General features: G+C 39.6%; 1 protein-coding gene across 3 annotated transcripts in view; it reads right to left on the bottom strand.

Moving 5' to 3' along the window:
- The window catches only part of MED13 (mediator complex subunit 13), a 121937-nt gene that overhangs the window by 58598 nt on the left and 48870 nt on the right, over positions 1 to 14469 (bottom strand). For all 3 annotated transcript variants that reach the window (XR_010133762.1, XM_019028067.4, XM_063706215.1), the window contains exon 9: positions 8505 to 9188. Coding sequence is in view for 2 of the 3 variants with exons in the window: in XM_019028067.4 (XP_018883612.4) it covers positions 8505 to 9188 (684 nt within the window). In the remaining variant the exon portion in view is untranslated. The remainder of the gene's footprint in view (positions 1 to 8504; positions 9189 to 14469) is intronic.

The following is a 14469-nucleotide window of genomic DNA, read 5'->3' as shown; positions in this document are numbered from 1 at the left end:
AAATTCACCAATTTACTAATATAAACAAACCAGGCTTCTGAATGAATTACTCTATGACTAAAGAGGTGTTTGATCATATTACATCTTTAAAATTCTAAGTGCTTCCAGAAAGAATTTAAGAGGGTTGTTTAAATGCCATCAAAAGAGGGCTGGGCACGGTGGCTCACTCCTGTAATCCTAGCACTTTGGGAGGCTGAGGTGGGCGGATCACCTGAGGTAGGGAGTTCGAGACCAGCCTGGCCAACATGGTGAAACCCGTCTCTATTGAAAATACAAAAATTAGCCAGGTGTGGTGGCACACGCCTGTAATCCCAGCTACTCGGGAGGCCAAGGCAGGAGAATCACTTGAACCTGGGAGGCAGAGGTTGCAGTGAGCCGAGATTGCGCCACTGCACTCCAGCCTGGGCAACAAAAGCAAAACTCCATCTCAAAAAAAAAAAAAAAAAAAAAAAGCCATCAAAAGAGAATAACAGTAATTCATGGAATTTATTTTAATGACAGGGAACATCATCTAACTTTGTCAATTGGCTGTACCACTTTCTACAAGGAGACAACTATTATTTTGATCCTTGTCACATCATATCTGAAGCAATATTAATAGCAGGTAATAAGTTATCCAATTATATCAACAAAATCCTTTTCACTATAAGAAAAAAAAGCATTTTTGTTTCAGCATAATAAAAGACCATGTCAAGTATCTCACTCTAGTTTGGAGTGACTGAAATAGTATGGGGAATCTCCCCAATGAAGTCAATCAGTAAACATGCCGATCTTTCTAATAACTATTACTTTAGAATTCAATTTTCTGTTACAAGTTATTCATTATATTAAAGTACCTTAACACTTCTAACACTTCGAGCTGGATAATTTTTTGTTATGGGAGATTATCCTGTGCACTGTAAGATATTTAGCAGCATCTCTAATTTCTACCTACTAGGTGCCAGTAGCACACCCCAAGCTGATAACCAAAAATGTCTCTACACATTGGCAAATGTTACCTGGGGATGGGGCTGGAGGGATATAAAATTGCCCCAGTTGGGAAATACTACACAGAACAATAATTCCAGGAAAAGGATAGAATCATCCAGATGATTATTTTTAAAAGCAAACTTTTAACCTACCAACTATAGAACAATTATATTCCATAAATGCTTCTTAGTTAACATAGCAGCTAAGCCTTTGATGGTTCACTTTCTGGATATTTACCTTATCAACTAATCTATTATCATACTACAAAAACAACGCTTACATCTAAAAGCAAATTGTGGCCAGGTGCAGTGCCTCACACCTGTAATCCCAGCACTTTGTGAGGCTGAGGCAGGTGGATCACCTGAGGTCAGGAGTTCGAGACCAGCCTGACCAACATGGTGACACCTCGCCTCTACTAAATACAAAAAATTAGTCGGGCGTGATGGTGCATGCCTGTAATCCCAGCTACTTGGGAGGGTGAGGCAGGAGAATTGCTTGAAGCCAGGAGGCAGAGGTTGCAGTGAGCCAAGATTGTGCCATTGCACTCCAGCCTGAGCAACAACAGCAAAACTCAAAAAAAAAAAAAAAAAAAGCAAAACGTGAACTGTGACATGATACACATTTCAGTAACTAGTATAACCAAAACAATATTCACAGAAGACATATGATTAAAATTAAAACTCTTTTATTCAATTTTTTTTCCCTTGTCTATAAGGCAGAAAAAAAGGGTGACAAGGAATAGGCAAAGCATGTTATTTCCTTAACTTACATAATTACAATCCAGTACCACTCTACCCTGCATGCTACTTTTCTACACTATGCTTCCTCCTTCTCATTCTTATTCAGTGAGAAAAATGTCAAATAATTTTAGAACAGATTTTAAGGTTAAACTGTATTAACTTCTAAGAGACCTTCATTTTACTTACAGATAGTCATGTACACAAGCAACCAATACATTTATTTAAAGTTATGGCTAGAATTAACAGCTCTTATGAATACAATGTGCCCACAAAAACTCACTATTGAAGTTTTTAAAACCAAAAAACTTCATACCACCACATTTTTACACACATTAAATAAGAAAATATAACCTGGAAAGAAAACAAGTTTTAAAATAGTATTTTAGGGCCATTTCATTCACCCAAACATTTGCTGAATTTCTATTGTGTATCTAGAATTGTTCTAAGGGGGTGTGTGTGTTTATGCTAGAAGAATACAGCAGTAAACAAGACAAGAGTCCTTGCCCTCATAGAGCTTACATTCTAATAGGGAAAAGACCATTAGCAAATACATAATATAATTTCAGATATATGCTAAGAAGAAATTAAAAGCAGTGTACAGGATAGGCAGTGATTTGGGAGAGAAAGACCATAGTTTAGATAAAATGGTCAGGAAAATCTTCCCTGAGAAGATAACTTTTGAGCAGCACTGAATGATAAGAAGGGATAAGCAGTTCACCCTCTTTATAATCCAATTCTAAAAGGCCATGAGGAATGAGCTTGGCTTTTTGAATAATTTATCAAGGATGCTGGTGTAGCTAAATCAGGAGACAAGTAGGATACCAGTAGGTAACATGGGTGAAGAACTAGGGAGGCAAGAGACTGCATACAATTTTACAGATCAGGAGAAAGGGTCTGGATTTTACTCTAAGTGTAAAGGGAAACTACGGGAGAGATTTAAGCAAATAACTAAGACGATATTTTACTTGCAATGATTACCCTCACTGCTGTGTAGAGAATACATGTAGAATAGAAACAAGGAGACTAGTAATCTCAGGCAAGAGCTGAGGCTGGCTTAGACTTATACTACATTTAGCAAGAGTAAGATTAAGATCTTTTAAGGCTTGTTTCTAAGACATTTACTTTTTTTTTTTTTTTTTTTTTTTTGGGACGGAGTCTCGCTCTGTCGCCCAGGCTGGAGTGCAGTGGAGCGATCTCTGCTCACTGTTAACTTCCGCCTCCTTGTTCAAACGATTCTCTTTAGCCTCCAAGTATCTGGGATTACAGGCGCACGCCACCACACCCAGCTAATTTTTGTATTTTTAGTAGAGACAGGGTTTCACCATGTTGGCCAGGCTGGTCTGGAACTCCTGACTTCAGGTGATCCACCCGCGTGGCCTCCCAAAGTGCTGGGATTACAGGCGTGACCCACCACGCCCAGCCCTAAGATATCATTTACTTTCAAGAGACCTGCTGACTATTAAATAAGCTCACTGTCTTCCACAATCCCTAAGAGTATACTGATATCTCTTAACAATCCAGATTAATTTTAATTAAAAATAAAATCATAGATGGGCAGAGTGGCTCGTGTCTGTAATCCCAGCACTTGGGGAGGCTGACACGGACTGATCACTTGAGGTCAGGAGTTCAAGACCAGCCTCGCCAACATGGTGAAACCTGATCTCTACTAAAAATACAAAAATTATCTGGTCGTGGTGGTGCACGCCTGTAATCCCAGCTATTCTGGAGGTTGAGGCACAAGAATCGCGTGAACCTGGGAGGTGGAAGTTGCAGTGAGCCGAGACTGTGCCAATGCGCTCCAGCCTGAATGACACAGTAAGACTCTGTCTCAAAATAAATAAAATAAAATAAAACAAAATAAAATCATACTAAAATACTTTTAGATTCAAAGGGCCAGATGAAGCACAGGACTTATCTGCTAAAATGACGATAAAAGCATTTTAATTTACTATTATTTTTTAAGAGACAGGGTCTCACTGCTGCCCAGGCTGGAGTACAGTGGCTATTCACAGGTGCAATCCCACCACTATCAGCATAGGAGTTTTGACCTGCTCCATTTCCATCCTAGGCTGGTTCACCCGTCCTCAGGCAACCTGGAGGTCACCATACTGATGCTGAACTTGATGCAGACACTTAATCGGCATAGTGCACAGCAGCCCAGAACTCCTCGGATCAAGCAATCCTCCTGACACAACCAGAGCACTCGGCTAGGTATTTTTACAGAGAATAAATCTCTAACAGTAGGAAAAATGAGAGAGAGGCTATAAATGGACCAGATGTTTCACTAAGTCTCAGGGAAGCTCAAAATAAGATAAAATACAGCAGAAAAAGTTCACAGCCTAGAATATGCAAAAGAAGGGATTATAGCCCAACTACATAAACAACAGGAGAGTCTAACTGCCTGGAAAAGTGAGAAAAAATCTGGACTTAAATCTCCAGACAGAAATGAGAAAAAGGGGTTACTTTGGTCACACTGCCTATGGGGGTAGCCCTGCTCTGCAAGGAGCAGTAAAAAAAAAAAAAAAAAGAGGAGGGAAAAAGAAAAAGGAGAAGGGAAGACAGGAAGCAGAAGAAAAACAAAAGTGAGAAAAAGAGCTGAAAATGGGGCAACAAGAAAGGTTCCTTTTTAAGGAAAATGAATAAACTACCTGTCAAAATAAATATAACATCCTTTTCATTCTGGAATTTTAGGAATGGTTGCCTTTCCTTCCAAAAATTCCCCATCCAGTTATCATAAAGCAAATTATCTGACACCTATACACATTACATACTAAAGTATTTATTGAATGAGCAAGGCCCACCAGTCAACAAGCTTTACCTATATACAACATTTCCAATCAGTCTATCTATTCTCTCACATTAAAATACGTCTAGACAGGCCAGGTGTGGTGGCTCATGCCTGTCTGTAATCCCAGCACTTTGGGAGGCTGAGGCCAGTGGATCACCTGAGGTAAGGAGTTCGAGACCAGCCTGGCCAACATGGTGAAACCCCGCCTCTATTAAAAATACAAAAATTAGCCGGGCATGGTGGCACGCACTTGTAGTCCCAGCTACTTGGGAGGCTGAGGCAGGAGAAACGCTTGAACCCGGGAGGTGGAGGTTGCAGTGAGCTCAGATCACACCATTGCACTCCAGCTCAGGAGACAGAATGAGACTCCATCTCAAAAAAATAAAATTAAAATAATAGTAACAATCAAGTCGGGCGTGGTGGCTCATGCCTGTAATCCCAGCACTTTGGGAGGTCAAGGCAGGCAGATCATGAGGTCAGGAGATCAAGATCATCCTGGCTAACAAGGTGAAACCCCGTCTCTGCTAAAAATACAAAAAATCAGCCAGGCGTGGTGGCACGTGCCTATAGTCCCAGTTCCTCTGGAGGCTGAGGCAGAAGGGCTGCTTGGACCTGGGAGGCGGAGGTTGCAGTGAGCCGAGATAGCGCCACTGCACTCCAGCCTGGGCAACACAGCAAGACTCCATCTCAAAAACAAAAAAACAAAAAACAACCAGAAATACGACAAGAAGAATCCGAGTAAAGAACAAGACCAAAATAAAGTAATTCTAGAGAAAAATAAAATCACAGAACATCAAACAACGGAATGTTATTTTTAAAAAAAATCAGTTGAGAATGTTTTTAAAACACGAGAAAGAAAAATTCAGAATTCAAGAAAGTTGAGAATCCCCTGAGAAAACAGAGCACCATCTGAATCATGGAAGTTTTAAAAAGAATTTTTTAGGAGATGGTATTATCTAAGAAATAGAGAATTTCCAAATGGCAGAACAAAGGCCTTCAAACTGAGTTAGACCTTGGCCGGGCGTGGTGGTTCACGCCTGTAATCCCAGCACTTTGGGAGGCCGAGGCGGGCGGATCACGAGGTCGGGAGATCCAGACCATCCTGGCTAACACGGTGAAACCCCGTCTCTACTAAAAATACAAAAAATTAGCCGGGCATGGTGGCAGGCGCCTGTAGTCCCAGCTACTTGGGAGGCTGAGGCAGGAAAATGGCGTGAACCCGGGAGGCGGAACTTGCAGTGAGCCAAGATCGCGCCACTTCACTCCAGCCTGGGCGAGAGAACGAGACTACGTCTCAAAAAAAAAAAACATAAAAAATTAGCAGAGCGTGCTGGTGCGCACCTATAGTCCCAGCTACTCGGGAGGCTGAGGCAGGAAAATGGCCTGAACCCGGAAGGCAGAGCTTGCAGTGAGCCGAGATCACGCCACTGCACTCCAGCCTGGACGAAAGAGCCAGACTGTCTCAAAAAAAAAAAAAAAAAAAAAAAAAAGCCGGGCGCAGTGGCTCACGCCTGTAATCCCAGCACTTTGGGAGGCCAGGGTGGGCGGATCATGAGGTCAGGAGATCGAGACCATCCTGGCTAACACGGTGAAACCCCCGTCTCTACTAAAAAATATAAAAAATTAGCCAGGAGTGGTGGTGGGCGCCTGTAGTCCCAGCTACTCAGGAGGCTGAGGCAGGAGAATGGTGTGAACCAGGAGGCGGAGCTTGCAGTGAGCCGGGATCGCGCAACTGTACTCCAGCCTGGGCCACAGAGCAAGGCTCTGTCTCAAAAAAAAAAAAAAAAAAAAAAAAATTGAGTTAGCCTTTCAAGTGCCCAGCACAAGGACTGGAAAAAAGATCATTATACCTGCTACACAGATTCTTGTGACATTTCTAAAGCTAAGAGAAGACCTTAAAAGCCTCACAGAAGAGATTGCGTTTTTTTAAATGAGCAAGAATGAAACTCATTATTACACATTTCTTCTGAAGATACCAGAAGACAGTAAAGCAATGCCTATGAGTTCAAGGGGGAAATTATTTTCAATTATGAAACCAACATGTAGCCAAATTATCAATCCAAGCATGAGGGCAAAAAAATCAGGTCATTTTCAGAAATACAAAGGATGCCAAATTTATCTCCCACTCTTCCCCCCCCCGCCCCCTCCCCCCGAGGGAGCTAAAGATATTCACCAAGAAAATAAAGGCAAAACCAAAAAGAAGCCACTAGTTATAAAAAATTGTGGTATTAACTTGGGTCTAATCAAAATGAAATCCTAGAGAGCTGAAAACAAGTCTAGAAAGCAACTGGTTCACATTATAACAGAAATAAGAAAGTATTAAACTCCATATAATAGTTACATTATCTGGAGCAATCTGATGTTGAGAAAAAAAGCTACATTAAAAAATAAACATAAATCGATAATGAAAATGTGACATTTTAAGCAAATAAAGTCTTAAGACATTATTTAACCTATTAGTAGCATTTAAGCAATAAGAAAGTAATTCACTAAAAAAAAGGTAATTCACTGACAATGATCTGATAAAGAAGGAATTGTAATCTTTGTACATTCCTTGGCCTTGTACTAATAAATAGATAGTTCTATTGAGCATAATGGTATTTTATTGGTTGATTTTCACCTTTTAGAAAAATTTATATGTAAAAGGCTTATTAGACAGACTATAAATGTATTAATAACAACATAGAAAGTCAAGGGATACCTGGAAAAAAGCCTTCTTCTGCCCAAAGTATAACATTAATACAGTGGACAAAGAAGGCAAACCACCAATGGAGGAAGAAACCTATAGCACATAAAACTAATGCAGGATTAATACCCAGAGCATGCAAATAATACATCAGAAAAAAAAAGAAAAATGGACTAAAAAATACGATGACTAGGCAAGTCAGAGAACAGGAAACCTAAATACCCCCAAAACATTTTAAATGATGCTCCATCTCACTAGAAATCTGGAAGACACATATTTAGACAATGAGATGACATTTTGCGTGCTGTAAATTAGTGAAATTAAATCTCGTAAGACCAACTATAGAGGAAAATATAGTGCAACAGCCATTCTCATACACTGCTCGTTCATGAGGGTTTAAACTATATACCAGTTGCTGAATTGCAACTGGGCAACAACCCTTAATGTTGAAAATGGACATAGCCATGTTGAAAATGGCTTTTAGATGTATTTCCTAAAGAAATTCTTATACAAGTAAACAAGGAAATGTGTACCAAACAAAATGGAAAATGTTAGGGTGAAAAATTGAAAATAACCAACATATCCATCTTTAAGAGTTTAGATATTTACTATATATTCATAAGGAAATACCATAAAGCAATTAAAATGAATAACTAGAGCTACACGTATAAAAACATGTACTGAAATAACAAGTACCAAATTGAGGCCAGGTGCGGTGGCTCATGCCTATAATCCCAACACTTCAGGAGGCCGAGGTGGGTGGATCACTTGAGGTCAGGAGTTCGAGACCAGCCTAGCCAACATGGTGAAACCCCATCTCTACTAAAAATACAAAAATTAGCTGGGTGTGGTGGCTCACACCTGTAATCCCAGCTACTCAGGAGGCTGAGGCAGGAGGATCGCTTGAACCCAGAGGCGGAAGTTTCAGTGGGCCTAGATCGTGCCTCTACACTCTAGCCTGGGTGACAAAGACTCTGTCTCAAAAAAAAAAAAAAAAAAAAAGGTACCAAATTCAGGACAGTGGAAGGAAGACTGGAAGAAGAAAAACAGTACATGGGAATTCTAACTGTATGTAAAATCCTTAAGTTGGCTGATGTACAAGTGTTTACATATTATTTTCTCCACTTTTTGTGGCTAAAGTTATTTCATAATAAAGAAGTTCCCTGAGGAAAAAACACAGTAAAGGAATAATGCAAAGTTAATACTCAATGAATTTATTCTTGTAAATCCTACCTTGAATCCAATACTGAGTCCTAGTATTAAGAACTTGCATCACTTCCACCCTTAAATTATAATGATGACTATTAAAAAAAATACATACTCTGTAACTGATGTTACACTTTCCTGTCCAAAAGGTCCAACTGGATCATCCTTGAATTTATCACTTGGAAGTTGAGGTGGTAAAAACTCTACATCTTTTTTCTTTGGAAACTTGTAATACTTCCAGGCTATATTGGCTTCATCTTCTTCCAAGTTTACTGCTGTACCAACATATACTGTAGGTTCTACAGCTTCCTGATACTGAGGTGGGAAAGACTGGGACAAGCTGTCTATCCTATCTTCCATTGGTTTAGAAGGAACCAAGGGATCTGGTGTTGGCATTTGATAAAAATGTTGACTCTGAGGAGTTGAAGGTGTTTTAGTCACTCCTTCATCAACCACATCACAAGGGTGAGGACTAAGTGGGGGTGGTTGAGGTGAATTTGCCATTTCGGTGCCATGCATCTGAGGAGTCTTTGCTACATCATTAGTTCGGATATTTGAAAATCTCACTTGACTGTCTGGAGCAGAGATCACAAGTCTTTGGCTGGCTGAATCTGCGTCCATGCCAACATCATCACTAACAGACACACGATGGTGAAAAGGAGTCAAGGGGCGTTTCTGTGGCTTTTCACTCTTTTCTTGCTTCTCATTGGTCTTGTGCTTAGGAAGTATTTGTTGTTGCTGACCTAAAGATGGTGCCTGTCCTTGTTGTCCAGCATTCCTTGACTTGAGATTTTTGTGCCTGAAAAGTGAAAATAAAGGTTTCATATTTACAGTATCACTATTATGGCGAAGTATAATACCAGTTAATAGTATTAGACACTTCGGTTATCATTTCTTTTTCACATGTAATACTAAAAGCAAAATAATTTGAATTTGAAAGGGGAAAAAAATACTTTGCTCGTGACCTAAATAAAATATAAGGGCATGCAGAAACATTCATAAAAGCCAATTATCTCATGCTCATTTAATAGCCATGTGATCAGATAGCCAAAGATTATGTCTTACATGATTTAAATATTTTAGTATCTAATTTAAATATAGAGGTAAGATTCTAGTTAAGGTTAAAAGGTATAACAAGGCTTGAAATTTACTCATTTCTAAATGTACCTGATATTTCCTGTTAGTAATTATTATAAATTAATGGCTTGGCTAAGCTTAGTCATCACCTACAATCCTACAGCAACTGGCCAGAAAGCGTATTCTACTCTACTAAATAGAAGTTACATCAGTCTGGAAAGTGCTAGAATTGACTGATTGATGGGCCTCACACCATACCTACCTTCTCCAAATACTTAGCACTACAAAAAGAATAAGCTGACTAGAAAAGGGAAAGAAAATGCCTAAAATAATTTCTTCCTCATAATTTGAAGCAATTCTAAAATGAAGAACTTAAATGATACACCTAAAAATCAAATAATTTTGTTAAGTTTAAGATTTCTAGGCTGGGCGTGGTGGCTGACACCTGTAATCCCAGCACTTTGGGAGGATGAGGGGGGCGGATCACCTGAGGTGAGGAGTTCGAGACCAGCTTGGCCAACATGGTAAAACCCCGTCCTTACAAAAAATAAAAATTAGCCAGGTGTGGTGGCACGCGCCTGTAGTCCCACCTACTCGGGAGGCTGAGGCAGGAGAATAGCTTGAACCCAGGAGGCAGAGGTTGCAGTGAGCCGAGATCACGCCACTGCACTCCAGCCTGGGTGACAGAGCAAGACTCCGTCTCAAAAAAAAAACAAAAACAAAAACAAATAAAAAAAAGATTTCTTTCAGTGCGCATTGAGATTTCCAAACTCAATGAGATATATATATATACACATAACATTATTTTTACACTAAGAAACTTTTTTTTTTTTTTTTTTTTTTTGAGAGGGAGTTTCGCTCTTGTTGCCCAGGCTGGAGTGCAATGGCGTGATCTCAGCTCACCGCAACCTCTGCCTCCCAGGTTCAAGCGATTCTCCTGCCTCAGCCTCCCTAGCAGATGGGACTACAGGCATGTGCCACCATGCCTGGCTAATTTTGCATTTTTAGTAGAGACGGGGTTTCTCCATGTTGGTCAGGCTGGTCCTGAACTCCTGACCTCAGGAGATCTGCCCACCTCGGCCTCCCAAAGTGCTGGTATTACAGGCATGAGCCACCGTGCCTGGCCAAGAAACTTTTAAAATGTGGTAAGATATGGAGTTTACACATTCAGTATTCATTAGGTTTTACTTTTTAAATTTTACTTTTTTGCTGAATCAGAGCTATCCAGAAAGAGTATTAAAAAGCAGTGACAGGCACTTATTTGAAAAACTCTGTTGAGAAGACATACTGAGACACTTTTTTTTTTTTTGAGACCGAGTCTCACTCTGTTGCCAGGCTGGAGTGCAGTGGTGCAATCTTGGCTCACGGCAACCTCCGCCTCCCAGGTTCAAGCAGTTTTCCTGCCTCAGCCTCCCGAGTAGCTGGGACTACAGGCGTGCGCCACCACACCTAGCTAATTTTTCTATTTTTAGTAGAGACGGGGTTTCACCATGTTGGCCAGGATAGTCTCGATCTCTTGACCTCGTGATCCGCCCACCTTGGCCTCCCAAAGTGCTGGGATTATAGGCGTGAGCCACTGCGCCCGGCCGAGACACCTTTTTGTACAGAGCCTGAGATATCTTATTGTGCATAGAGAAAAAAAAGAACCAAAGTTATCAAAGAAAACCAAACTCATTTCAAAAGGACATAGGAGAAATCCACCATTATCCTAATATTAAAATCAAAGATATTACACAAAAAGAAAACCATAGACCATTATCTCTTAAGAACACAGATGTAAATAATTAACAAAATATTAGCAACTCCAACCAGCAAAATATAAAAGAATAACACATCATGACCAAATGAAGTTAATTCTGGGAATGTATGGTGTAGCATTCAAAAGAAAAAAATATCATGCATCACATTAACAGAATAAAAGAAAACCATATTATCTCAATAACTATAGAAAAAACCCTACTAATACTATTAATATATTCAACCCCTATTTATATACACTCGGCAACCAAGGAATAAAAGAAAATTTGCTTGATCTGATTGATATCTATGAAAAACTACAACTAATATCTTACTTGATGTTTAAGCATGAATAATTTCTCAAGATTAAGAACAAAGCAAGAATATTAGCTCTCAACATTTAACATTTTACTGAAGGTTTTACCCAATGCAATAAGGCAAGAAAGAGGTCAGAGATTTCGGAGGAAGAAGATAAATTGTCTTTATTCATTGTCAACATTATTACAAACTATACAATAAGGCCAGATGCAGTGGCTCACACCTGTAATCCCAGCACTTTGGGAGGCCGAGGTACGTGGATCATGAAGTCAGGAGTTCAAGACCAGCCTGGCCAACATGGTGAAACCCCGTCTCCACTAAAAACACAAAAATTAGCTGGGTGTGTTGGTGGGCACCTGTAATCCCAGCTACTCAGGAGGCTGAGGCAGAAGAATCGCTTCAACCCAGGAGGTGGAGGTTGCAGCAAGCTGAGATCACACCACTGCACTCCAGCCTGGGTGACATAGCGAGACTCTGTCCCACCCCCACCAAAAAAACAAACAAACAAAAAAAGTATACAATGAAAGGGTCAGGCTGATCCCCACCTAATCAATCTTAACATTACTAGATATGGGACAACCAGATACTGTCTCTCTCTGACGTAACATAATACAAAGCAACACAGCCACCATCTATGAAGTACTCTTGCCAAAAATATTGAAGTTGAGTCTAATCAAGTAATCAAGCCCCCAGATCAGCACTGAGCACTGTCTAGAACCTTCTATGATGATGGGAAGTTCTGTATATGTTTATATATATATATATTTTTTTTTTGAGACACAGTTTCACTCTGTCACCTAGGCTGGAGTGCAGTGGCACGATCTCAGCTCACCACAACCTCTGGCTCCTGCGTTCAAGCGATTCTCCCACCTCAGCCTCCCGAGTAGCTGGGATTACAGGTGCCTGCCACCATACTGGGCTGATTTTTGTATTTTTAGTAGAGGTGGGGTTTCACCATGTTGGTCAGGCTGGTCTTGAACTCTTGACCTCAAAAGATCTACCCACCTCGGCCTCCCAAAATGCTGGGATTACAGGCATTAGCCACTGCACCCAGCCTGTATATGGCTCTTGAGTACTTGAATTGTGGCTAGTGCAATTGAGGAACTAATTTTTTAAGAGACAAGTCTTGCTCTGTCACTGAGGCTGGAATGCTGTACAATCATAGCACACTGTAACCTCAAATTCCTGGACTCAAGAGAGCCTCCCAAAGTGCTGAGATTACAGGCATGAACCACTGTACCCAGCTGAGGAACTGAATTTTTAATTGTATTTAAATCCAATTACTGTAAATTTAAATAGCCAATAGTAGTTACTAACACAGCTAGTATTGGATAGCTCAGCTCTACAGCTACCTTCCATTTATAGAAATGCAAAGGAAAAAGGAAGAAATTAAATTACACTAAAAGAAGTAAAATTACATGACAAGTAAAATGAAAAATCCAGAATGTGGGACACTCTATAGGAGGAACTGACCTAGTTTTACCAACCGAGTCAATGTCATGAAAAGGGAGCAGGAGACAACTAAAAGGAGAGATTTAGAAAACATAACAACCAAATGTTTACTCCTTGTTTGAATCCTAGTCAAATAAACTATCTACAAAAAGACATTTCTGAGAAAATCTGGACAAGGTATCATAACATTAGGTATGATGGTAGAATTATATTCATGTAAGAAGATATTCATATTTTTTAGAGCCGCATACTGAAGTACTGCAGAAGTGTAATATTTAAGATTTGCTTTAAAAATCTTTATCAAGAGCATAGCATAGGGATTTGCCAAATAAAGTATTACATATCTATAAAATGCAGTATTATGAACTTTTTAAAAAGAATGAATCTGTAAGTGCTAACATGGATAAACACCCAGGCTGTTTATCAAAAAAAGAGTAAGTTGCAGAAATACAGCATGATTCCATTTGTGTGAAAGAAAGCAACAGGCAGACCTATATACATAAGAGGGGAACCTGTTAATTTTTAATTTTATATTCTTGTGTACTGTTTGAACTTTTAATTTTATTTATTTAACTTTTGAGACAGTCTCGCTCTGTTGCCCAGGCTGGAGTGCAGTGGCGTGATCTCCGCTCACTGTAACCTCTGCCTCCCAGGTTCAAATGATTCTCCCACCTCAGCCTCCCGAGTAGCTGGGATTACAGGCACCTGCCACCACATCAGTCTCATTTTATATATACATATATATTATATATATATATATAATATAGATATACACACACTATATATACACACACACTATATATATATCTATATATATACACACACACTATATATATCTATATATACACACACTATATATATACACACACACTATATGCGTGTATATGTGTGTGTATATATATATACACACACACTATATATATATCTATATATATACACACACACTATATATATCTATATATACACACACACTATATATATACACACACACTATATGCGTGTATATGTGTGTATGTGTGTGTGTATATATATATATACACACACACTATATACACTATATATATATATATATATTTTTTTTTTTTTAGTAGAGACCGGTTTTTGCCATGTTGCCCAGGCTGGTCTCAAACTCCTGATCTCAAGTGATCTACCCACTTCAGCCTCCCAAAGTGCTGGGATTACAGGCATGAGCCACTCACCCAGCCTGAACTTTGTAAAAGAGCATTTTTTTTTTTAAACACAGAAATTTGTTCAAAAACACAAAAAACCAAGACCAAAAAAAAAACAAAAAACAAAAAACCCAGCAGGTCCTACCCAATGTATGAATAATCCCTTCTCTTTTTTTTTTCCTCATGCTGTTGCCCAGGCTGGAACACGGTGCCGTGATTAGCGCTCACTACAGCCTCCCAAGTAGCTGGGATTACAGGCAAGAGCCACCTCATTGGCTTGAATGGGTTCTTTTTGAATACTTTCAATGACAAGGACCATACTACTGT

The sequence above is a fragment of the Gorilla gorilla genome, chromosome 4, assembly GCF_029281585.2.
Source record: "Gorilla gorilla gorilla isolate KB3781 chromosome 4, NHGRI_mGorGor1-v2.1_pri, whole genome shotgun sequence".
In the NCBI taxonomy this organism is placed as follows: Eukaryota; Metazoa; Chordata; class Mammalia; order Primates; family Hominidae; genus Gorilla; species Gorilla gorilla.
The sequence above is the reverse complement of the archived record's forward strand: the minus strand, read 5'-3'. Positions and strand labels throughout refer to the sequence as shown.